The 25586-nt window shown below is 47.3% G+C and overlaps 1 protein-coding gene across 1 annotated transcript in view; it reads left to right on the top strand.

Moving 5' to 3' along the window:
* Window positions 1–25586, top strand: part of RNF10 (ring finger protein 10) — a 427291-nt gene that overhangs the window by 280075 nt on the left and 121630 nt on the right. Inside the window, exons 13-14 of the mRNA XM_086942862.1 lie at window positions 2523–2666; window positions 16594–16694. Coding sequence (XP_086798988.1) covers window positions 2523–2666; window positions 16594–16694 — 245 coding nt within the window. The remainder of the gene's footprint in view (window positions 1–2522; window positions 2667–16593; window positions 16695–25586) is intronic.

Genomic DNA, 25586 nt, shown 5'->3' with positions numbered 1-25586 from the left:
AGCAAGTCATCACTGCATCTTTCTACAAAATGAATGTGGTCAAGTGGAATGCCTCTAAATGGTAGGGGATGAATGATTTGAGTCCCCGGAGGAGTCTGAAAGTGTGCTCCTTTGACAATATCATTTAAATTGCATGTGGACAAATGGTGAGGTACGGAATTTTGGCTTCATAGAATGCAGATATAAATTTGCATCAGGTGAAAGGTTGCAATATTCACTTAAAGGTGCTAAGTTGTAGTATTCATGGATAAAACACAACTGAGAATTACCTTTTATTTCTTGGCATGTTATTGTAAGCAGTGATCTGTATCAGTTTTACATACAATTAATGAACGTTAAGATTCAAAGATCCTTGCAGCCTAGTCATGAGTTTCCAGAAATTGATGTAGTTAGATAAAATAGCCTAAAAATATACTTTAATTATAAGCCAACACTTCAATATTGTCTAACGATCAATATTTGCTGTGTAAAATTTGAGGCCCACTCAGGAGTTTTGTCTTGGTCTGCTGTCAGAAAACAATTTTGGCCCTACAAATATCCAGTAGGCAGTTTCTCTCACCTTATGTTGTCTTGCAGAAGGAAAAGTTAACAGATTTCTAATTAGGTTTTTGAACATCCGAATTTAACATTTGGGTCCAATATTCATCTGAACTGGCACTTTGCCATTCCACAGGTGATGTAAAAACTTGGGTTCAAAACATTTTGTTTATCATGAACATTAAAGGTCACTGAAAGACCTTTCTTTGTATTTGGAAGGACACAGTTGCCTACAGTGGAGAACACCATTTGAAACGTGTCCTTCACATGAAAATGTCCTAGGAAAAGTGGGGTCAGGTGGATACCCAAAATTTTTAATCTAGTTTGATATTCTATAATTAATTGCCAGAAGATTTACTTGCTGTTTTAGTCTATTAAAATGATATTGCTTTCTTTTCCTGTGCGTCTAACGATTTGTTATTGTTTCTAGCCCCCTCATAAATCGATTGTATCTATATTGATAACTTTGTCAGAATGTTTTTACTTTATTGAAACCTGCTGTTGAGCATTCAGCTTTTATGTACTTGGTGTCTTCAATAGCCAAATTGGTCTGCATTTTGCTGATGGGGAAGAACTCCCATATGAAATTGCCTTCACAGAGACATTGAAGGGCAGGAATAAAGGCTTCGTAATGCCACACATCCATTGATTTGGGGGTTCATAAAACAGACCTCTTTGTATAATATTTTTTTTTCCCAACTAGTTATGAGCCTTGTACTAGTCAGACCCCCCCCTAACCCCACCCTCCCCGCCTGAGCCACATTTTGTCTGTGATCAGTAGGGTAGTATTGACTATTTCTCACCACGTGGACAGGTTCTTCCATCTGTCCAGGATCTATTTCCTACAGTCTTTCCAGCTGCTCTTAGAGCCAGGATTGATGCATTGCCATGTCAATGTAAATGGTACTAGAACTGTTTTTTGTTGGCCAACAACTTCTAACAGTAGTCTGTGTAAAGGAGATCAACTGTTATATTGTCAGTCATTACTGGAAGGGATGTTCTCTTCATATTTGGAAATCCTCCTCCTCTCTGAGTGATGCACTGATTGTACAAATGGGCCATTTGACAGTATCTGTCCTGGGCCAGTATTGTGTAGATTTTACTATGTGGAGTAAGGTCTTAGTAGCCTCTTGTTGGATGTAAAAGCGAGGAATAGCAATAGCTTGATTTGGGGCTTACAGCACTATCTGTAAAGTTGAGCAGTATAGCATAGCTGCCACTGCATTTGTGTAAGAATAGTTTATCACTTACCAATGTACTCTTGCTTATTGTGGCTGCATTTTTTTCCATAGTTTTATATAGCGGAACTAGACCCGGGACATCCGGTATCAGAGCTTTACATGAGCACTAGTTTCTTTACACGAGGACACATTAATTTTTGTTCGACATGGGGAGATTAAGTGATTTTCCCAGAATCACAGGATGTTGAGCTTCGTTGCCGAGACTCTAACCCGGTTCCCCAGCTCCGAGGTCGACCTCTCTAGCCGTAAGGCTACATCCTCTCCCTCCCCATTGAGTGCATCTATTTAACACCGGGATATACAATCGGACTAAGTAGATATCATACCATTACTATCATATTTTCTTGACATATGAACTGATAGTTTGTTGTGAAAATAATGTTTTTGAAAAGTACTGTGACTTGATAGGGGATAGCCTTGTTTCAGTGTTGATCAGCAACTTGACTTTAAATTGCTTTATCAGAGAGCGGAGTTTGACAATAGACTCTGCTTTTCAGGGGTAGTGTGTTCGTGACTGCTAATGTTACTCATAGCAGAGGGAATCCGCTCTGTAGCAGAATTCACATTTCATTGCTTGTTATAGATTTCATTTACACTGTTTGAAGTCTTAAAATGGGTGGATTTGTCAGGGTCCCTCAGGCTTGAGTTTTCATTTGGTTGTGAGTCTAGTTGGTTTGCGTTTTATTTGTTTTCCATTCTTTGTTTCTGGGTCTTGTGACTAGTTTGACCTCTGTTTTTTTTTAGATCCAGAGGCACGGATTGCGCTTGAGAACCTGCAGCAGTTTCCAGCATTCATGCAAGGCCCTGATGATGCTCTCTTACCAAATCTCCCGAACATTATGGAAGGCAGTAGCTCATATCTTGGCTGCAGCCCCACAACTGAGACAGGTGAGCTATTCACTGACATACTGGAACTTGTGTGCTTGAGACTGATGTCCATATTGCGATCGGGGGTATGGAAGAGGGTGGTGACAAGGTCTTCTCACAAACAAGGGTTTTCGTTTTTCAGTTGGAGGCTTTTATAACCAATACTTATAGACTTCTAGCTGCTGAATTCTAACCTTTTGAGTATTTCCCAGGTGTCAGACTGGATCTAGAAACCTTTTCATAAGTACACTTACTATGCCATCAGGTGGCGCTGTGTCTTCGCACAGACTCATTATGCTCTGGAAATGACATGTGCGCAATGTCTGCTCCTTTTTTCCACACCACCAGACGTGCCTCCAGAGCTCCCTTCATGTCTTTCTGAGACAATTGCCTCCATTTTCTTCAGTGTGCAAGGGATGCCAACCACAAAGACTCGGTTAAGCCTTGTAGGGGCTGTCACAGATGTCTATGAAGGACCTCACAAGGTATGGCTGTGGTTGAGCCATAACAGTAAGGCCTGCAGCAACTGCAAATCCATGAACCAGAAGGCCATTGGGGACCCTGAGGTGAAACTTTACATCGCCGAGCATAAGACCACTCCTCGTTGGGAGTGTTCCAAGTCACTGTCTGCATCCAAGCTTTATTCACAGAGCTGCTCATCGCTATTAAATCATCATGGAAGTAAAAAAAAAACAAGAAATCTGAGTGGGATTTTGCTCGATCCTCCCACTCTTTCAGGGGAGCAGGTGCTGGGGTGGTGCCACACTTCTCGATTTCACTCCCGAATTTAGCAGATTTAAGTCAACCGTGGAACTGGTTCAAGCACATTCATTTTCTGGGACCAACAGCCATGCCACAGCATACACGAATTTCGCGCTCCCATTCTCATGCTCTTAGGATCCCTTCTGACATCCTGAGCTACACGGATCCAAGAGGCCTCCTTCTTGGAGTACAGCCAGCCTTTGGCACCAATTGGGCCCTTCAAACCCATTTTGTCTCTGGAATCTGCTTCCTATGCCAGGATCATGTGTAGGATTGCCAAAGTATAACCAGTATTTTGACAGCGCTCCTTCAACTGGTGCTAATCTTTTCGGAGCACCTTTTTCAGTTTAACAAAACAGACTGAAACCTTTTTGGGCTGCGTAGGCCAAACTATGTTCTGGTCCCCCAGTCGATTGGCAGATTCCTAGGCAGCATCTCTCTACTCCAGGCAATTCCGCTTTTCTTTTGTAACACCCTTTACCTAAGTCTAATGGTACAGGTGTTCACAAGCCCCTCTAATCCCAACACGTTTCTTACCACTTCCTCCTGACAGAAAATCTAAAAGTGGGTTGAAATGTTTGGCGAATGCCCCCACCCCTGCTGACCCTCCTAACTGTTGATGCGAGCAGTTTGTTGGGATGCTATTACCATACTGATTTGGTGGCTCAAGTCTTCCCTGGGGTACCCAAAGATCTTCGCCTTGTCACTACTTTGTCAATTTAAGGTGGTCGTGATGCGGCCAAGTTCACAATTTGTTCTGGTTTGGACACTGCGGATTTCATAGGACTGGTTTTAGGTACTAGTGTTGCCATTCGTGGCTTCGATCAACTGTGTTCTTAGGCGATGTCCAGTCCCAAGGAACCCAGCAGTTACCATGTCAGCCACCCAGTATGCTGCTTCCCAACATCCCCACCCCTCCTCAAAAGCCTCCTAAGAGTACCCTTACCGGAGCACAGCCAAATGATGGGGGGCATAATCCACCATCTTACTCTAGTTGAAAGATAACTTCGGACAGTTCGGTCTTGCAAATCTTTTGCAAGCTCTATGCCTTCCCCTTCCTTTCTTCCACGCTGCACCTTATACCGCTCCCAGTGACTGTTGCAGGACTATCTCTACATCATGCTGGCGAAAGTGCACGTCATTTTGGCCAAAGGGCTATCAAGAGGGTGCCTGCGATAGAAGTAGATTCCACTACTTTTTTGGTGCTCAAAGATTAGACATGTACCTCAAGTCCTTACTCTGGAAGAAGTTCAGAATGCTCACCCTCGCCCAGGTCTTATCTGCCCTTGATCCTGGCAGCTGGATAATGGCATTAGACCCAAATGACAGATTTCCATATACCCATCCTGCTGGCCCACCAGCGCTACCTGCGATTAGTGGTGGGACAGGAGCTTTTTCAAATTGCAGTGCATGCATTCGCTCTCACCAGTTCCCTCTGGTGTTCAGAAAAGTGATAGCAGTGGTGGCAGCATATCTTTGGAGGTCAGAAGGGGTGTCACCATTCATTTTCCAAGAATCTGTTCCTCAAGGGCAATTTCACTGACTGTCAGTGAACTGCTTCTCTTCCTACACTGCTCTGTCTGGTAGCTCCTGCCCCGGACCCTTGCAGATCTGCAAGTTAAAGGCCCTCCTCCACCTGCAGGCATCTGTCTGCGCTTCATCCCTGGTGGTTAATTGGGGAGCATCTCTGCCCTGCTGCTACTCCATCCTGCTGCTGCCCTGTCCTCTGCTGTCTGTCTTTTCTCCTCTAATCTTTGATCCTCCTTTCATCTTTTCTGCTCTTCACTTTCTGCATGTTTTTACTTTTGTGCCTTTTTCTCACCACGTCTCCGACGCTGCTCGTGCCCCACCCCCTCCAGCGCCGCTTTCCCGCCTCCCAGCTGTCAAGCCCTCCCCTCTCACTACTTAATGGCCTCCGCACCGAAGGTACACCAGTCTGCGCCTGGACCCCGCCCAGCACCACGGACCCTGGTCCTCAGACCTTTCACCGCTACGCCAGCACTCTCCATGCCCTCAACACCGGACACCACTCTGCCTGCCACCTTGAATCACCAAAGAACACCCAAGGCCCCTTCATGTGTTGCATCTGCAATCGCACCTTAACCAGCTTCTGCACACCAGACCTCTGATCTCAAGAACTGGACCAGAGCACCTCAGATGCATTGTATTCAACACCTGTTCTCTCAAAAACACGCCGTGGAGATCTGGGACCTGCGAGCCCATCTCCCCCGACATCGCATTCACAGAAACCTGAATGAGCTCCAGCTCTGCCTGGACATTGTAATTGCCATCCCGGATGGCTCCAAAATCATCCACAAGGACCGTGTCAACTGACTAGGATGAGGCATTGCCATCATACACAGACACCCTTAGCCTAACAACCAGCTCAGACGACCAATCACCCGACATGAGCACCTCCACTTCAAAATCCAGACCAATGCGAGCACCACCCTCCACGGCACCCTCTTCTACAGACCACCCGGATCCCGCCACCTTTCAGTGCAGCCATAACGTACCTCTCATGTTCTCACCTCAACGGACTACATCCTCCTCTGCGACCTCAATTTCCACCTGGACAACCTCGAAGACCACAACTCCTCATCCCTGCTGCAGAACTTCGCCACCATTGTACTCAGACAACTTGTCACACCAACTCACTCAGCCATACATTCTCTCTCCCCCCCCCCCCTCCCCCCTTCTGGCCCTACTCCGCCTGTCGGCCATACTACCGAGCCACATTGGGCAGACGACCGCTGCTTCCACTTCTCCTTCACCAAACCCACCGTATGCCTCCACGACCACCGCAATCCTCACAGAAGCTGTAACAAAGTCACAAAGACCAGCTCACCACCTCCCTCAGCAAAATCCCACCTCGGACATCCATGGACGCAAACACCTCTGCATACAACCTCCATCGCTGGATCTCTGACTGCACCAAAACCGTGGCCCCCCTCAGGCAAGCAACCCTCCAAGAAATACAGCTGATTCTCCCCTGCCCTCCAAGAGTACAGGCGCACCTGCAGGCAGCTCAAGAAAAGATGGAGGAGCAGCAAGATTGCAGCAGACCAGGCAGCCCTCACGTCCGCTGTCACCCCACACCACCACTTCATCAGAACAAAGAAAGCAGCCATCGAACACATCAATGCTAATGCACACAACAGCAAAGAACTTTTCACCGTGGTCAAAATGCGCTAAACCCATTACGGACATCGCCACCTTCTTCCACCGCAAGATCAAGGAGGTTTACGACCGCTTTGCAACCCAAGACACTCACCCATCCGACTCGCAACTACTGCATCCAATAGCTCAAGCCCCCAGCAGACCTTGAACAACTGGACTACCCTCACCTTTGACTACACCTTCCGCTTCCTGGAAAGCATCCACTCCGGAGCCCCCTTGTATCTCTGCCCTCACTGCATCTTCAACAGAGCCGGCATCACCATCGCACCCAAACTCTGCCGCGCCATCAAATGCTCCATTGAGTCCCCAACCTTCCCTGGAGACTGGAAGCATGCAAAGATAACTCCCTGCTGACCTCAAGAACTACAGACCCATTTCTGCTCCCAGCTAAAGTCATCGAATGCTATCAACGCCCAACTCAGTTCATGGAAACGAACATCCTATACCACTCCCAAGCTGGATTCAAAAGCAACTACAGCACATAGACCGCTCTCTTCGCTGCCACAGACTAAATCTACATTTTCCTCGACAGAGGTAAGACCGCAGCCCTCATCCTCTTGGACCTCTCAGCCCCATCCTCCTGGACCTCTCAGCCCCCTTTGACAGTCTCCCACCACACCTTTTGCGCAAGACTCCATGACGCCAGCATCCACAAAGCCCTAGAGTGGATCTGTTCCTTCCTCACCGGCTGAACGCAGAGAGTCAGACTTCCACTGTTCTACTCCGAACCCAGAGATCAACTGTGGAGTGCCACAAGGATTCTCTGAGCTCCACCTTCTTCAACAACTACATGGCCCTGCTTGCAGCCATTATCAGAAACCATGGACTGAACATGGTCTCTTACGACGACAACACTCAGCTGATTCGCGCCTGGGACTACTCTTGGTGGCCTGCAGTGCTTGGCCTACCCTCCCACAGACTACTCGTGAAACCTCTGCACCATCCTGGACTCCTCGCACTCAATGACCCGCCAAATCAACGCAGCCTTGTCTTCCTGCTTTCACATGCTCTGCCTCCTTTGTAAGATCTTTAAATGGATCTCCACCAAATCCAGGAATATGGTCACCCATTCGCACGTCAGCATCTGACTCTACTACGGCAACGCACTCTACGCTGGTACCGCCCAGAAACTCGCACAAAAAAAACTACAGATCGTCCAGCATGCCTCTGCCAGACTCCTCCTCCTGACGCAACCACATCACTGGCCACATGGGTATACAGCTGTTACAACGCAACTTTTACAACTACCTACTATTACAACGCAACTTTTACAACACATACCATTACAACGCATTGCGCTGGGGGGGGCTCTAGGATAGGGAATACGTTTAATTTACTATCCAACACCTTCCCTAGTGTCCACGGGGACTGGAGTTGGAATAGTAAATTATACTTACCACTATCCAGCACCTCTAAGCGCTATATGTTGTAATGGTATGCGTTGTAATGGTCGCGTTGTAATGGTAGGTAGTTGTAATGGTATGCGTTGTAACGTCATACATCCGCCACATGAGACCTTCACTGGCTACCTGTCAATAAAAGAATCATATTCAAACTTCTCGCACACAATTCAAAGTCCTCCACAACTCTGCACCTGCACCAGCCTCTCCTTCTGCACTCCCACCAGACATCCCCGCTCTGCCCAACTGGCCCTGGCCACCATACCACGGCTTGTAGAAGATTTTTCTCCTACCACGCTGCGAAGACCCAAGGAACTCGCTCTGCACCTTAGGCAATCACCTATCACTGGCACATACAGGAAGTTCCTCAAGACCTTGTTCTTTCGACATACCGCACACCCTTCCACCTCAGAGCCTTGAGACTCATACGGGTGAGTAGTTTGCGCTTTAAGATTCCTGGTTGATTGTACCTCTGGACATGGCTGAATCGCTAAGGGATCTTTCTGGTGGTGAACGACTTTGCAGGATCTTCATATATCAGGGCAGAGGAACTCCATGTTGATGCCTAGCAGATCACGAGTAGTAAATGCATCTGGTGCAGGCACAAGGCGTCTTAAACTCATGGGAAGAACCTTGGCTGTCTTTTCACCACTGTCAAAGCGCAATGTCAATACTTTTGTGTTGGTTTCTACTCCATCTCTTGGTCGTCCTGGAGTGGAACTTGGGACTCCTGTATACCTTTCTGCCAATACCACTCCTGCCCCGTTTTCTCAAGATCTGTAGTGACCAGGCCAAAGTCATCTGAGTGGCTTCTGATTGGGCAAAGAGCATATGGTATCCAGACCTCCGGGGCTTGAGCATCTGTCCCTCAAACAGCGTGGCCTATTGAGAGAAGCTTCTGGTTCAGCAATAGGGCAGAGTTCAGCACCCAGGCCTTCACAATGTCCACCTTCATTCTTGGCGATTTAGTTTGTGAAAGCTGAATACCTTTGTCCTTCCTCTGGAGATGGTTGATGTAATCTAGGAAGCCTGGGTTCCCTTGAAAAAAACTGTACATGCCTGAAATTGGGACAGATTTATCGTTTGTGTCACACACCAGTTCTTTTGGCCCTTTCAGCTGTCTTACCTTTGCCAGATCAGTCCTAATTGTGTAAGTTACCAGTTGTGATGTGATTTTGAAAGGGCTCCATGTCCCCCCTCCCTCCCCCCCTTTTCTCTTTGTAATTCCCCAATGGGACCTTAATGTGATCTTCATATATTTGATATGCTCTGTTTGAGCAGTTTCACAACTGTCCCTTATGGCTCCTTCCTATCAAGTCTGGGTTTCATGTCGCCATCACCTCTTCAGAGTGTTTGAGTGAGCTTCAATCCACCATACACTCCCTTCTTCCTGGACAAGCTGGTTCCGCAGATGAGTATCCTTTCTACTAAAAGAAGTGACACCTGCTCAAAGTCTGTCAAACTATCACCTTGCCGGCTTTCTATGTTCTATGTGAACCCTCCCAGGAGAGGCTCCATTTTTTGACTTCCAAAAGAGCTACGCTTTTACATTGATCATACTAAGCACAACCGGGTAGACCATCAACTCTTTGCGAATTTCTCTGAAGTGAAAAGGCAAAGCCGTGCAGAAGAGATCCAACTCTTTCAACTCGCATATCCTCCCGGTCCTCTGATTGGACTTTATCCATAAAAAATAATCCCAAGTCTAGGAATCTGCACACTGGTCACAACCAAATTGCTCTTGGGCTCTGCTTCTGGGGACGTGGACAGCTTCAAACAACTGCAATGCGCAGGGGGTGCACCTATATAGCCTCTACATGTCCTTTCGAGAGTGGATCAGCTTCAGTGTGAGTCGGCACAATACCACCTGATGGTGTCCTGAGGTACTGCCTAAAAGTTTCTGGATCCAGTGTGATGCCTGGAGAATATTCAAAAGGTGAGTAATCTGATGCTAGATAGTTGCTACCAGTGTTCGAAAGGTAAGTAACTTGTTCAAGTCCACCACAGGGGAAGGGTTTTCAATAGAAACCACTAGATTTTCTCACTTTTTTTGCTATTGTGCCATCTGTCAAGCAGTACGCCGTTTTTTGTGATGGGCACACTAAGGTAATGATTTAGCACATAACATGCTCTTGGACGATTGACAAGATCTCAAGACCTACATCCACTCTAGTTTTGGCAGCATGATTCACCTTGATTTGCTTCAGTTTATGGTTTACTGCGTGTTGCTTTGTAGTGGCCTGTACGTCCGTAGCTAAACAGAGCCGTGTCAGTCAAGTGTCCCTTTTAGAAGGTCATCCTAATTCCTTGAGAAGGACACTTTTCCTTTTTGAATAAACTAGTATCAGGATTGTGGCAACAATTATCACCGTGCATATGGATGCCTTCAGAATTAATACCCTCATAAAACAGTTTACTAAATATTTCTAATAAGTTTACATCGTAATTGTCTGAAAAGAATTTCTATAGGAGCTGCATCCACTCGTAAAAATGGTGAGAGGCCATATCATGAACATCTTCAGTACCCACGTGCAGGCCCAGAAGGAGCCAGTGTACTGGATTTGGTGAAACTGGGCTGTTTAAGAGCATGAGTTAGTGTATGAGGTTTACATGGTACAGCACAGAAATGAAATTATACAATCATTGGCCTGTTTCTTAGTATGTGCTAAAGCCAGCTTTTAGTTTCAGCAAAAACAGGCGCTTAGACTGACTTGGAGTCTGTGCACTTTCATGGGATGTGTTCATGATGCAGCCCCAGGATCACCTAGATCAACTTTCATTACTAATGCCTCCATGTCAGAATGACAGTTGTAACTTACTGTGCTGAAATAAGGCTTGACACTTCCGAAATAAGCCATTCAAACCACTGTGACATTTAATGGAAATGTGTTGAGCTCGGATCGTTCGTTCTTCCATGATGTGAAATGCATAAAACAGTGCACTCACCCAAAAACACAAAGGTAGGGTCTTGTGCAATTGTTACACCATTCCTGCTGGAAGTCAGTCTCCGCACTGCTTTAAAATATGCAAAGGCCATCTATATGCTTGATAAGGGATGCATATGACCTTGTGCTGGCTTTTAGTTAAATAGATTCCAAATACATGGCCTAACTGTGTAAAATAAACTTAGTTAAGTGTGTACTGCACAGGAAAATGACAAGGCATTCTGCAGGTCATGAATTTTCTTTACTACCGTAGCTGCTTTTTAGGTCTCGCCTGTCGATGCGCATGCGCATCGAGCAAGCGAGACTATGGGGGCTTATCCACTCTTTGTCCAACTTGCAAGGAATCGTGGCGATTCCTTGCAGTGCCCGTGACTTTTAAGCTCAATGCGCATGCGCATTGAGCTTAAAAGCGCGCGCACATGCCCCCAGCCGCCTGCCTTGCCTACTCTCCCGCCCCCTCACTTCTTGATTGCACGGCCGCTAGGCCGTGCCTCCCCTACTCTCCTCCTCCTACTCTCCTCCCCTCGCCGTCTGTTCCCGCACTCCTCCCACACCCCCGCTCCGCCCCCTCCCCTGCCTGCCATGTCGCGTCGCATTTCTCCTCCCCCCTCCCCCCAGCCGCCTGCCTTGCCTACTCTCCCGCCCCCTCACTTCTTGATTGCACGGCCGCTAGGCCGTGCCTCCCCTACTCTCCTCCTACTCTCCTCCCCCCTCCCCTTATCTGGCCTTCCCTCCGTCTGTTCCCTCTCCCCGCTCCGCCCCCTCCCCTGCCCGCCGTCTGTTCGAGACAATCATGAAACCAGATGCTTTGATGCAGACTTCACTGCTTTTAGTGGAGCTACTGACGGATAAACGGCTTCAGGGCGCACTGGCACTCAACAGTTGTGGCAACTTATGCAATTGTGCATGTAAAGCTGCTTGTTTACTTAGTGTGCGGAATTGTAGTGCCTAGAAGCACAAGGCCAAGACCTGAGTGGATGTGCTGAGCCGCTCCTTCTGCACAGAGAAGGAGTTCCCTGCGGCTCACACCAGTGTTTATCCGTACGGGCAGCAGCTTCTTGGCGCTGTGGATCAAGGAACAGACCATTATTTCTTTGAAGTCGTGGAATGTGCTGTGACATCACCGTCTGTCGCAGACCTGTGTTTGGTTGTCTCTCGCTTCAAGGCAAAGGCTGTGCTTGTACTTGCCTTCTTTACCTCCAGAATCATGAATCAGGGATTCACCCAGACCAAGCCCCGTTCTTTCCACAAGGCACTCGTGGATTACACCTCCTCCGACGTGCTTCAAGAGTTATACTTAACTTTTCAGCCACACACACTCGCCCAAATACAGGTCGGTACCCACAGATTGAATATGTGGGTCAATGAGGCAATGCCACCTCAGTCCGTTTTTACATGGGCTGGTTTGGGGTTTCGGAGCATATCCTTGGTTCAGTTTGCATTGACCAGTATCCAGCTGGTGTTGGGGGTTTGTATTTAGCACGGCAATGGCAGCGCCCATCAGTTGTGTGATCCCCTTTCAGGGCTGCCCCTTTAACAGGATCTTTTAACTAAATGGACTGAAGATCTGAACTTGGATACACAGCACATTCACTGTGCCCAGTATTCCCTTTTGGGTAAGCCGGGGCCTGGGTTCGACCTCGGGGTCACAGGTTCAAATCCCAGCAGGGCCACTCAGCCTTTCATCCTTCTGATGTTGATAAAGTGAGTACCATTGGACTGGGTATCAATAAACATATGTTATTCAGTGCCAGAATACACGCCTGCGTGAACGTGCGCTTTACACTTTAAGTTAAGTGCTTGGATTTGACCAGACTCTTTGAAGAAACTTTACTCTGTTGCCGAATAGAATATCTTCCTTGGTGTACGCAACCAAGGTTACAGAATACACTTTCACGATAAGTTGAAGAAGGATTAGGTTGACCTCTCAGGGTGATTGTGTGATCTGTAGTGCCAGGTTAACTGGAATTATGTTCTATTGAAGTGCAGGCAGTGCTTTCTTCTACAAACACAAGTCCTCGAGTTTGTGTGAAAATACATTTACCCTCTTTTTATGGAATAACTTCCTTGGAGCTCTGCTGAAGAGGTATTTACTCTGGATAGATTTCTGCTGAATCACACAATTAGGGGCTAGATCTGAAGTAGTGTCCAGGCCATGTGAAATGTCATGCTTAGTGTCTGTGACATAAAGTGTGCAAATGATAATAAACAGGGCTCTGTGCATCTTGTGTGTGGTACGTCTAACCTGCTCTAGTTAATATGCATGTCATCAAAGAGGTTCCTTTGATTTGCAATTTTTGTATATTGGGAACAAACGTAGTAGTGGGGGATGTTGTTATTCAGTTGGTGGAAATTAGCTAAGTGCACAGCTGTTGCCAATCAAAACATTAACAAAGTTGTGTCCTTAAACCTAATTTTGCCTAGGCCCAGATTTCTTGCTAAAATATTGTTCTAAGAGAATTGTCATGCTGAAACACATGTTGGCAATGTTTTCATCTTGCTTTTTTCTTAAACATTTCTAAGTTTGTAATCTACAAGAAAGAAGCAGATAGTTTTTAAAAAATGTGGAAGTTTGCGTTGACAAAGTCACTAAACTTCTCCCGTCGCTAAATAAACCTTGGTGTAAGATCTACACATTTGTTGTTGTTTCTTGTTGAGAGAAATGCTCTTATGACACCTTTGATAATGTTGTTTGGTAATAAAAGTGTAAAATGAAGGAATAATCTCACTGCCCCATTCCACCACCCTTCCATTCCGAAGAATACAGGAACATTTTTTCCACCGAAGATAAACAGGTTTTGTTCCCTCAGTGTTTCACGGACTTTGTCCACTGACGGCTGCCTTGTATTTAATTGCAAGTGTACTTTTTATATTGCCACAAAGAGGGCAGTCTCATGTTCTTTCACCTTTTTAGGATCTAAAACGTTTGCAACACTAATGCGCCTTTAATTAATCCAATTCAGTTGTAAATTATATAAAATCTACTTCAAATCCTGCCCAAATCGCACTATTTGCATATTTATTGCCTAATGGGGGTAGAAACTCTAGTTATAGTGAGTGAATGGTAAAAAAAAATGCATGATTGACCTAATACTGGCGGGCATTTTACTCTCAATAGGTAGGATATTTTACATTATACACCACTACCTGTAAACAAATGTGACAGAAAGGTAAAATAAAGTCACGTTCCAATTAGGAAAAACATTAGCTGTGTGCAGCCAAAAATCAGTGTTGGCAGGACTTAGGTCACATACTTAAATCTTAGGCTGAACATGTCATCAAGACTCTGTTTTCCCAGTTATGGGCTTTTTTTTACCAGTACTAACGTTCAGATGTATTAGTGCAACCGGCTTACTAGTATCAAATCCCAAGAGTGGAAAAAGTGTTCGGGTGACAAGGAGTCACAAAGGAGCTACTATGCTATAAAACTCACCCACCCTCACTCACCCTCAACCCCTCACTCACCCTCAACACCTCACAATGACTCACACTCACCCTCACACACCCTCACACACCGTCACACACCCTCTGCATAGCAACACCTCTCACACCCTCACTCACCCTCACACACACTCACACTCACGCATCGTCACACACCCGAAGCCTCACACCCCCTCACTCACACTCACCCGCACACCCCCTAACCCGCACACCCCCTAACCCGCACACCCCCTAACCCGCACACCCCCTAACCCGCACACCCCCTAACCCGCACACCCCCTAACGCTCACACCCCTAACAATCACCCCCTCACCCCACACCCCACACCCTCACCCCTCACCCCTCACCCCCTCACCCCCACCCCCTCAGCCCTCCACCCTCACCCCCTCACCCTCCACCCTCACTCACCCTCAACCCCTCACCCTCACACCCTCAACCCTTCGCCCTCAACCTCACTCACCCTCACTCACCCTCACTCACCCTCACTCACCCTCACTCACCCTCACTCACCCTCAACACCTCAGCCTCACCCTCACTCACCCTCACCCTCACTCACCCTCAACCCCTCACACTCACTCACCCTCACCCACCCTCAACCACCCTCAACTCCTCACCCTCACCCACACTCACCCTCAACCCCTCACCCTCACTCACCCTCAACCCCTCACCCTCAACCCCAAACCTTCACCCTCAACCCCTCACTCACCCTCAAACCTTCACCCTCAACCCCTCACTCACCCTCACTCTCTCACCCTCACTCAGCCTCAACTACTCTCTCACCCTCAACCCCTCACCCTAACTCACCCTCACCCTCACTCACCCTCAACACCTCACTCACCCTCACCCTCACTCACCCTCAACACCTCACCTTCACCCTCAACCCCTCACCCTCACCCTCAAACCTTCACCCTCAACCCCTCACTCACCCTCACTCTCACTCACCCTCACTCAGCCTCAACTACTCTCTCACCCTCAACCCCTCACCCTCACTCACCCTCACTCACCCTCAACCCCTCACCCTCAACCCCTCACCCTAACTCACCCTCACCCTCACTCACCCTCAACACCTCACTCACCCTCACCCTCACTCACCCTCAACACCTCACCTTCACCCTCAACCCCTCACCCTCACCCTCAAACCTTCACCCTCAACCCCTCACTCACCCTCACTCTCACTCACCCTCACTCAGCCTCAACTACTCTCTCACCCTCAACCCCTCACCCTCACTCACCCTCACTCACCCTCAACCCCTCACCCTCACTCACCCTCACCCACCCTCACCCACCCTCAACCCCTCACCCTCACACAGTGCAATAGGTCTCAGACCATTTCAGTTAGAGCTTTAAGAAATGTTTATGGCTTTTTTTATTTGTAATTCTTTAGCATTGGCTACAGGAAACAAAAATGCTAAACATTTACAAAAAAAACCCATAAACAATTCTAAAAGCACTAACTCTAATGGTGCGAGACCTATTGCATTTCCAATGCTTGTTCATGTAGCAGTTTGCTGTCATCAGACACTTGGTGTGGCTATTTATACTTTTCTTTAGCAGACGTTTCCCCTCACTATGGAGAGCAGAAATAGGACCAGATAGCAAGTCTATTTATTAGCTGTGTTCTTTTGAGACAAAGCATAAGACACACTGGCTTTTAGTAACTGAGCACACCACAATAGCTCAATAGTCAGTAGAAGCCCATTCAGCAGACCTTTGCCATTAGCCTGAAGAGTAGAGCAATGCAAATGTGTTAATTCCACACCAATAACCTTTAGTATCTGCTGCAATCAAATCCTAACGAGATGGAAGCAACAATCCATGCACATTCTTCACATAGGGGTGAGACTTGACTGCTGGAAAGTGATTTGAGAACTGAGAAATTAGGTCCACAATATAATAAGTTAATGAAACAGAATATTCAAGGAAAGGATTTGAAGGATTAGGTTAGGAGCGGAAACAAAATGGAGTAATTGACAAAGGGAATGAATGAGGCAGGGAAACAAAAAAAAAACCAATGGGGAAAAACAATCCTTTTTTAAATAATGTAATAAGAAGCAAAAAATAAAAGCACGGATAAGCACTCATTTTGTTTATGAAAACTTTAGAAAACATGGTAACCCCACTAGAATTTCCAAATATAAACTGAAAAAGAATCTCCGTAATTCCTTCAGGTTATGTAATGCCCAATGACTATCATGTGAATAATACTTGGATTTCTTTCAGACTATGAGCTGTTGCCCCCATCTGTAACTTCCAGCCCTGGCAGTTCCCTGCCCTCTGTTGGAAGTGTGGAGGAGGATGGACATATTCCCTCGTTTGCACAGGTAAGTGAGAATGTGTCCATGAAATTTGCTAGGAAATAGTGGAATTTTTCATGCTGATCTTTCTCCTTAGTAGTGTCGTTTTTTAGGCCTCGCCTGAGCCAGCACATGCTCTAAGACATTTAGTGGGCTTTTAAAAGTGCTAACACACGCTTTTGCTGGCCTAGCGCTTGCGGTTACGCGTGCGCAGATGCCAGCTTTCAGTGCCCGAGGCGCCATCTGGAGCGTGATCACTTTCACTTTTGCTGCTGCTGCACGCGCACCACTCGCATGCTTTTTTCAAATTTCCGTTTGCTGCTTAGCGCGTGCATGCTCTCCCCTACCCCTCCCACTTGTTTACTACAAGCCCACCCAGCTAAAACAGTTGCCTCCTGTGTGTGCCCTCCCCACTTTAATACGGTGGCCTTTTGTAACTTGATATCACTCGCACAACCCTGTCATGAGGACAATCCTATCACTAAAATCAATCCACATGCGGCCCACACTACATCCGCTTTCCCAGTCTTCTTTCTGAGTGTCTTGTGCCTGAAGACATCATATTGCTCGGCTGCTTGATAATACAGTGCCCTGTTTGCACGAATACAGTTCTCTTCCAGGGGATCCTCATCAATAGTCATAAGCATTAGAATATTCCCGCCCATGCGCGGGACCCCGGAAACAATATATTATATGTGCCCCACATATATATAGACCTATATATATAAATATATATATATATAAATAAGCAATTGCAGCCAAAAAAAACAATAGAGCTGGAATATGCTGTGAAGAATTTCCACCATACAGTGTATTTTGCATTAGAAACATGAGAAATAACACCAATGCTTGTTTAGAAACTGTTTTAATGCTTAGAAAACAGTAGAAATTCTTATAACACACTGTAAGCATATACAGCTCCCAGGCTGCATTGCAAATACCCAGTCTAAAAAGACTGAAAAGCTAACTTGTAGCTGAATGTACTAAAACTGACGCCGTGCCTTTAAGGCACCTCTGCCCCTAGCTTCCCATCATGCCTCAGGGGTTACAGTTAGGTCAGTTGTTCTTTCCGGCTCCTTCAGGAAGGACCCTGGATTCACAGCTCCACACTTTTCTGCCTTTTTCAGTCAGAAAATCTTCTAAAGAACAATTATTTGATTTACTTTGACTTTTAACATCAGGGTCAAGTAAATAACTGCTTAGCAGTCGATTTTTTGTGAGGTTTTCCTGTCAGGATGCCCTCATTATTTGATGATTGCCCTTCTTGTGGCCACAAGAAGGCAAAAACAGACTCATGAGGTCTGTATTTTATGCTTGCCAGAGGATCATGATCCTAAAGACTGTTCACATTGTAAAAATCTGTCTGACAGGACTCTTAAAGACAGAGAGAGGAACAGGCTCTATGGCCTGGCTCAGAGATCCATGAGAGGAAGATCTACAGAGAGGAAGAGTTCAAAGAGACCCAGAACTCCCTCCAAAGGCAAGTCAGAGCGTCCATCAACCTCAGCACCGGGCTCGGCGCTGAAAAAACAACATCTGATGGACAGTTCGAGAGAAAAAACTCCGTCGACGTCGGGACCGGCATCGATGAGGAAGTCGTCGTCGAAAAGAAGTTCACCGACGACGAAGAAAGCTCCGCCGTCGTCAACCAGGCGACGATCGGCGTCGAGGCACAGATCACACCCGCCGTCGTCTCAACGTCGACAGGCTTCTAAGAGTGTGACACCTCCGCCGACGTCTCCACGGAGGCGCTCGGCGTCGAGGAGCAAGAGCCCCCTCGAACGCTCGCCGTCGAGGAAGGGATCTTCATCGACGGCGCGTCGGCGCTCGTCGTCGAGGATGTCCGATCCTCTGCCGTCGCCACATGTCAGGTCGACGTCGAGGGCATCTCCGTCGCCGACAGACCAAGGTCGTTCGACGTCGAAACCTCCGTCGAAGGCAGGGCGGCTCCGTTCGACGTCAAGGGAGAAGACTCCGTCGTCGGCTCATCATCGCCGATCGACGTCGAGGGACCACAGGTCAACGTCAAAGCATTCGACGTCGAAGGTTATCACTCCGTTGACGCCGCAGAGCCGTTCGACGTCGAGGGAAAGACTTTTGAGACGTCCTCCAACACCGGTGAGACGGAGATCTCGTTCAGTACCTTCGACAGTCCTAGTGACACAATCTGCTTCTCACCATTCCTCCTTAAGTACCTCTGGTTCATCGAGGTCCTCTTCTAGGAGTAGGAGTCCGGTGCAAAAGACACCCCAACGGCGGTATATCACACAGGCAAGACTCTCGCCAAGATGGTATGGTCCGTTGAGTAAATGGAAGGATTCTGGAGCGACGGAGAGACTTCGAAGGTACTTGAGTCCAGAACACAGGTCCCCTCTTCAGCAGCTGGCAGAAGAGGCAGACAGACAGAGTCCTACCAGTCACAGATCACGCTCACGAGAGAGGAGAGCGGACAGGTCGCATACCACCAGGGTCTCCCGATCACCAAGGAGGGAGCAACCCAGATCTCGAACACCGAGAAGGGAGGTACGGACTGAGAGATCGAGATCTCCACGAAGGGAGCATCAGAGGGAATCGCGTTCTCCTCGAAGGGAAGAACTACCTAGAAGATCACCTGTGAGAGAGGAGAAATCTCATCACAGGAGGAGGAGAACTCCATCATCCTCCTCTTCATCTTCTTCTAGATCTTCTAAAGGGGATTACTCTCCAACGCTGGCAGACAGCCCTCGCTCCAGAGCTTCCCCGCTTGACGACGTCCACACCTATCTGGACGTCTTACAAAGGGGTGCTCACAAACTTAATATAGAGATGGCTGTTCCAGAGGTGTCCACTACTGTGATTTTTGAGACCCTTCGTCACAAATCATATACACGGCCTTTGCTCCCATTGGTTACAGGGATAATGGACCCAATCAAAGAAGTTTTCCTCACGCCAGCAACGATCAGGGCGGTACCGGCACGTATCCAAAAGAAATATAGGCCGGCCGACTCGGATCCTATCTTTGTGAAGGGAGAACCTGCGGCGGACTCAGTTATAGTAGCCTCAGCTAAGAAGAATCACAGTCGCTCCTTCTTCAGTTCCTCCTGACAAAGACAGCAAGACGCAAGATTCTTGGGGACGCAGGGTATGCAGCACAGCAGCTTCATCCCTGAAAGTCTCTAGTGCATCAGCACTTCTCGGAAGGTACGATAGAGCTCTATGGGACTCCATGGAACGATTCAAAGAGAAATTGCCCAAGGAGGACCAGAAGGACTTTGAGGAAACGGTGACGGAGGGCTGTTTGGTGGCGAACCAAATGATTAGTTCATCTGCAGATAACGCCCTTCTAGCAGGACATGCCTACTCACATGGGGTATGTGCGAGGAGATCTTCTTGGCTGCGTTTAACTGGTCTCAAACCAGATGCCCAGCAGCGCATCCTCAATCTGCCCTTCTCAGGATCTTCACTCTTCGGGGAGCATGCCGATCAGGAAATGACCCGCATGAAAACAGAATTGGACACAGTGAAGGCGGTTGGTCTGGAGAAAAAGAGCCGTTCAAGCGACGCTTCAAGACCAACAAGAACCGGGGAGGCCAACAGAGGGTTCAAACCCCTCAATGGTCTCAAAACAAGCCACAAGGGAAGGCGCAATACAGAGGAGGAAAATCGGGCAGAGGCGGACATCATCAGTCCTCTACCACGCCTACAGGAGGCAAGGCCTGAGCAGTGGCTTCCTCTGGCGCCGTTACCCACTCCAGTGGGAGGAAGTGCTTCGCAACACCTGGCAGAGTGGGTCAGCATCACAAAAGATCAATGGGTGCTGAATATACTGCGCAATGGATATGCGCTACGTTTCCGGAAGAGACCACAACCGATTCCTCCAAAAAAGACTCGCTCGTACCATCTAAAACTCCTCAAAAGGGAGGTGAGCGTCCTCTTAAAGAAAAACGCAATCTAAGAGGTACCCCCATCTCAAAGGGGGAGAGGAGTGTACTCAAGGTATTTTCTAGTCCCCAAAAGAGACCAAGAGGACAAGTTCAGACTAATTTTGGATCTTCGAACCCTCAACAAGGTGGTGGTCAAAGAGAAGTTTCGCATGCTGGCACTTCATCAGATATGTCCTCATCTACAAATTGGAGATTGGATGTGTTCGGTGGATTTACAGGACGCGTACTTCCACATTCCTATAACACCAGGTCATCGGAAGTACTTGAGATTTCTGGTAGGGAACAAGCATTACCAATACAAAGTGCTTCCCTTCGGACTAAAATCCGCACCAAGGGTATTCACCAAGTGCATGGCAGTGGTAGCGGCATGTCTGCACAAAAAAGGTCTCTGTGTACCCATATCTAGACGACTGGCTCCTGAAGAGTCCGTCCCCTCGTCAAGCCACCAAAGACTGTCACCTGTGTCTTCAACAACTACACAGGCTCGGCCTCCACGTGAACACAGAAAAATCGGTCCTGCAGCCCACGCAAGCTATCCACTATCTGGGAGCAGTTCTAGACACAAAGTTAGGAAGAGCGTTTCCTTCGCAGGAGAGACAATCTTCCATGGGGCAGAAATGCAGAAAGTTGCTTCAGTTTCCTCGTCCAAAGGTGCGAGAAGTAGCGTCTCTATTGGGCTCCATGGCGTCCTGCATCTTCCTAATACCGAACGCCAGGTTGAGGATGCGACCTCTACAAGAGTCTGTGGAAGATCAGTGGAACCAAGCGACTGGAGATTGGGAGGATCGAATCATCCTATCTCAAGCAGCACTGAGCTCAATACAGTGGTGGACTCGCCCTCGGAATGTCTTGCAGGGAGTCCCTTTTCAGCAACCTCTTCCTTCGCTGTCTGTGGTAACGGACGCATCTCTAGAAGGCTGGGGTGCTCACATGGGTCATCTTCAGATTCAGGGTCGCTGGTCGACCAACCTTCAGACATACCTCATCAACATGCTGGAACTTCGAGCAGTTCATCTGGCGCTCAAAGCGTTCCTTCCAGCAATAACAACGGACAAAATCCTGGTTCAGACGGACAACACTACAACTATGTTCTATCTGAACAAGCAGGGAGGAACTCGATCTCGCCCTCTGTCTCTGGAGGCCCAGACAATCTGGCACTGGCTTCTGGCTCGGGGACTGTCGGTGGTGGCAGTACACCTTCCAGGCGAGCTAAACACAAAAGCGGACGCACTCAGCAGGCACTTCGAAGATCAGCCAGACTGGGTGCTAAACGACGAAGTAGTCGAAGAACTCTTCCGTTGCTGGGGTCGTCCAGACATAGACTTATTTGCGGACGACGAAAACGCCAAATGCCACGCCTTCGCGTCCAGGTTCCACCGGCCAGGGACGCAAGGGAACGCTCTCCTGCTGGAGTGGACAGGAATGTTCGCCTATGCGTTTCCTCCTCTGGCACTGATTCCGAAGGTGGTGGCCAAGCTCATCAGATCGAGCATGGACATGATCCTAATTGCTCCGGATTGGCCGCGACAATGGTGGTATCCAGACCTGTTACATCTGTCGCTGTGTCCACACAGACGCCTGCCGTGCAGGCCAGACCTGTTGAGCAAAATGAACGGGAGGATCCTGCATCCCAACCTCCCGTCGCTGAACCTGACTGCATGGCTCCTGAGGTCTTGCAATATGGACACTTAAATCTGCCTCCAGAATGTATGAATATTTTAAGAGAGGCAAAGAGACCTACCACAAGGGCGTCTTATGCGTTCAAGTGGAAAAGATTTTTCATTTGGTGTAAGGACCATGGCTTTGATCCCACCAAAGGACAAGAAGAGGTAGTCCTCCCATACCTCCTTTACTTAGCTACATCAGGGTTGAAATACGCTTCTATTAGGGTTCACCTATCCGCCATAGTATCGTACAGAAAATCACCTACACAAACATCGTTTTTTCAGGTCCCAGTGGTTAAGGATTTCCTTCAGGGATTAAAGAAGGTCTATCCCCCTGTGAGAGATCCTTCTCCTCCCTGGGAGTTGAACCTGGTTCTCTCCAGGCTGATGTCTACACCGTTTGAGCCTATACACAAGGCCTCCTTGCAGCATCTCACTTGGAAGGCGGCCTTCTTGGTGGCAATAACATCTGCGCGCAGGGTTAGCGAGATACAAGCACTCTGCACCAAGGAACCTTACGCTGTGTTTCACCACAACAGAGTGGTAATGAGGGCTCACCCATCTTTCCTTCCAAAAGTGGTATCGGATTTTCATATAAATCAAACGATTACCCTTCCTTCGTTCTTTCCTAACCCATCGACCCCAGCTGAGAGGTCGTTGCACTCGTTGGATCTTAAACGGGTGCTCAAGTTTTACCTAGAAAGAACGAAGGACACCAGAAAGACAGACCAACTCTTTGTCAATTATGGTTCAATGAGGACCGGGTTTGCAGCAGCCAAAAGATCCATCTCCAGATGGATTGTCTCATGTATCAAACTAGCATACCAGCTGGCTGGCAAACCTTTGTTACAAGCACCCAAAGCTCAATCCACTAGAGGGAAAGCAGCCACAATAGCGTTTTTGCATGACATTCCTATGTCAGAAATATGCAAGGCTGCTACATGGAAATCAGTCCATACCTTTACAAGGCATTATTGCCTAGAGTCTGATTCCAGAGCGGATTCTCAAGTAGGGCAAGCCTCCTTGAGAAACCTATTAGGGTAGAATATGGCCTACTTTTGGGCCTACGACTATGAATGTTATCTGTTGATTCCTTTGCCCGCAGGGATGAGGTGAGGCTCGCTACTCTATTCTAATGCTTATGACTATTGATGAGGATCCCCTGGAAGAGAAGGATTAGTTACTTACCTGTAATCCTAGTTCTCTTCCAGGGGTATCCTCATCAAAGTCATAAGCAACCCTCCCGCGGCAAAGGACTTTGTTTATTAAATAGGAGATGTGTTTAACCTGTTATTACCATGGTTTGGTTTTCAGTCTCCGAAAAGAACTGACCTAACTGTAACCCCTGAGGCATGATGGGAAGCTAGGGGCAGAGGTGCCTTAAAGGCACGGCGTCAGTTTTAGTACATTCAGCTACAAGTTAGCTTTTCAGTCTTTTTAGACTGGGTATTTGCAATGCAGCCTGGGAGCTGTATATGCTTACAGTGTGTTATAAGAATTTCTACTGTTTTCTAAGCATTGGTGTTGTTTCTCATGTTTCTAATGCAAAATACACTGTATGGTGGAAATTCTTCACAGCATATTCCAGCTCTATTGTTTTATTTGGCTGCAATTGCTTATTTTTATATATATATATATATATATATATTTATATATATATATGTCTATATATATGTGGGGCACATATAATATATTGTTTCCGGGGTCCCGCGCATGGGCGGGAATATTGTAATGCTTATGACTTTGATGAGGACTAGGATTACAGGTAAGTAACTAATCCATTTTAACGTCTCCAAAGGGATGAAAGGCTACCTCAGTGCTGCCAGACTTTGAACTTATGACCCTCACGTTTACACAGATGTCGCAGGCCTATGATGGCATGGGCAACACTAGTTTTTAACATGCCCTCGCTTTGTGTATGCACATCGATGAACAGCTAAAAAAAAATTCCCATTACCATTAAGGGACAGTTACATTCCCTTTTCTCTCTGAGTTCGTGTTTAAAATACTACAGAGTAATCCCAAGAGTGTGGCAGTCTTTAAAAATTTTTTTTATCTTCACAACTTGAAAGAGCACCGCACAATCAAGCCTTCAGAAAGACGTAATGGAATTATTACATCAAAGCACGATGGTTGAGCACGGAATCATTTCTGGAACATTCTCTGCTTTGCACCCTGCAATCAGGATATGCATTTTGCAGTAAGGCAGCAAGCAATAGCTATTTACTGTTCTTCTGCAGCTGTGGAATCTCAGCAAAGGCCCCTAATTAAGGAGAAGCGGGGTTAACCTCTCAGTGTACCACAGGGCAAGTCAAAGCCTTTAATTTTAACCCTTTCGATGCGGGTGACGGAACCATTCCGTCATCAGTCACGGTTGAGCTGTGCTGATTACGGAATGGTTCCGTCACGACCACACCCAGTTAAGGAATGTTCAGCACAGTGCTAAAATTCCTGCCGCACGGATGTGGTTAAGTAAATCTGGTGTTACCTTACTCAGAAAAATCACTTTTCATATGTTCCTCTGTAGTTGTGGATTCAAAAACAATTATAAGCATGATCTGCGATAAACTACAGTACCTTAAAAGACTTTTTATTGACAGAATAAAACCTGGCAGCATGTGGGAAACATTAGCGCTGGCCCTCGACCTTGTCATAAAACAGGAATTCGGTTAGTGAGAGAATTGGTCATCCTGCACGGAGTGGATGACAACAAAAATCGTAAATCTACTTAAACTAATTGCCTTGCTTGGGAACGTGATCTGTAAGTGTAAAATCCACTCCCGACAAAACAATAAAAGCTTAAAACTGATATTACCGTCATTGTTTCTGAAATGTCACCGGAACTTCAGTTAATGCATTTTGGCAGGGATACCGCTCTCTACCTCTACCTCTCTACCTCTCTTCCTCAACCTCTCTACCGCTCTTCCTCAACCTCTCTTCCTCAACCTCTCTTCCTCAACCTCTTCCTCAACCTCTCTTCCTCAACCTCTCTTCCTCAACCTCTCTTCCTCAACCTCTCTTCCTCAACCTCTCTTCCTCAACCTCTCTTCCTCAACCTCTCTTCCTCAACCTCTCTTCCTCAACCTCTCTTCCTCAACCTCTCTTCCTCAACCTCTCTTCCTCAACCTCTCTTCCTCAACCTCTCTTCCTCAACCTCTCTTCCTCAACCTCTCTTCCTCAACCTCTCTTCCTCAACCTCTCTTCCTCTACCTCTCTTCCTCTACCTCTCTTCCTCTACCTCTTCCTCTACCTCTCTTCCTCTACCTCTCTTCCTCTACCTCTCTTCCTCTACCTCTCTTCCTCTACCTCTCTTCCTCTACCTCTCTTCCTCT

The sequence above is a fragment of the Lissotriton vulgaris genome, chromosome 11 (assembly GCF_964263255.1).
Source record: "Lissotriton vulgaris chromosome 11, aLisVul1.2, whole genome shotgun sequence".
Classification (NCBI taxonomy): Eukaryota; Metazoa; Chordata; class Amphibia; order Caudata; family Salamandridae; genus Lissotriton; species Lissotriton vulgaris.
The sequence above is the reverse complement of the archived record's forward strand: the minus strand, read 5'-3'. Positions and strand labels throughout refer to the sequence as shown.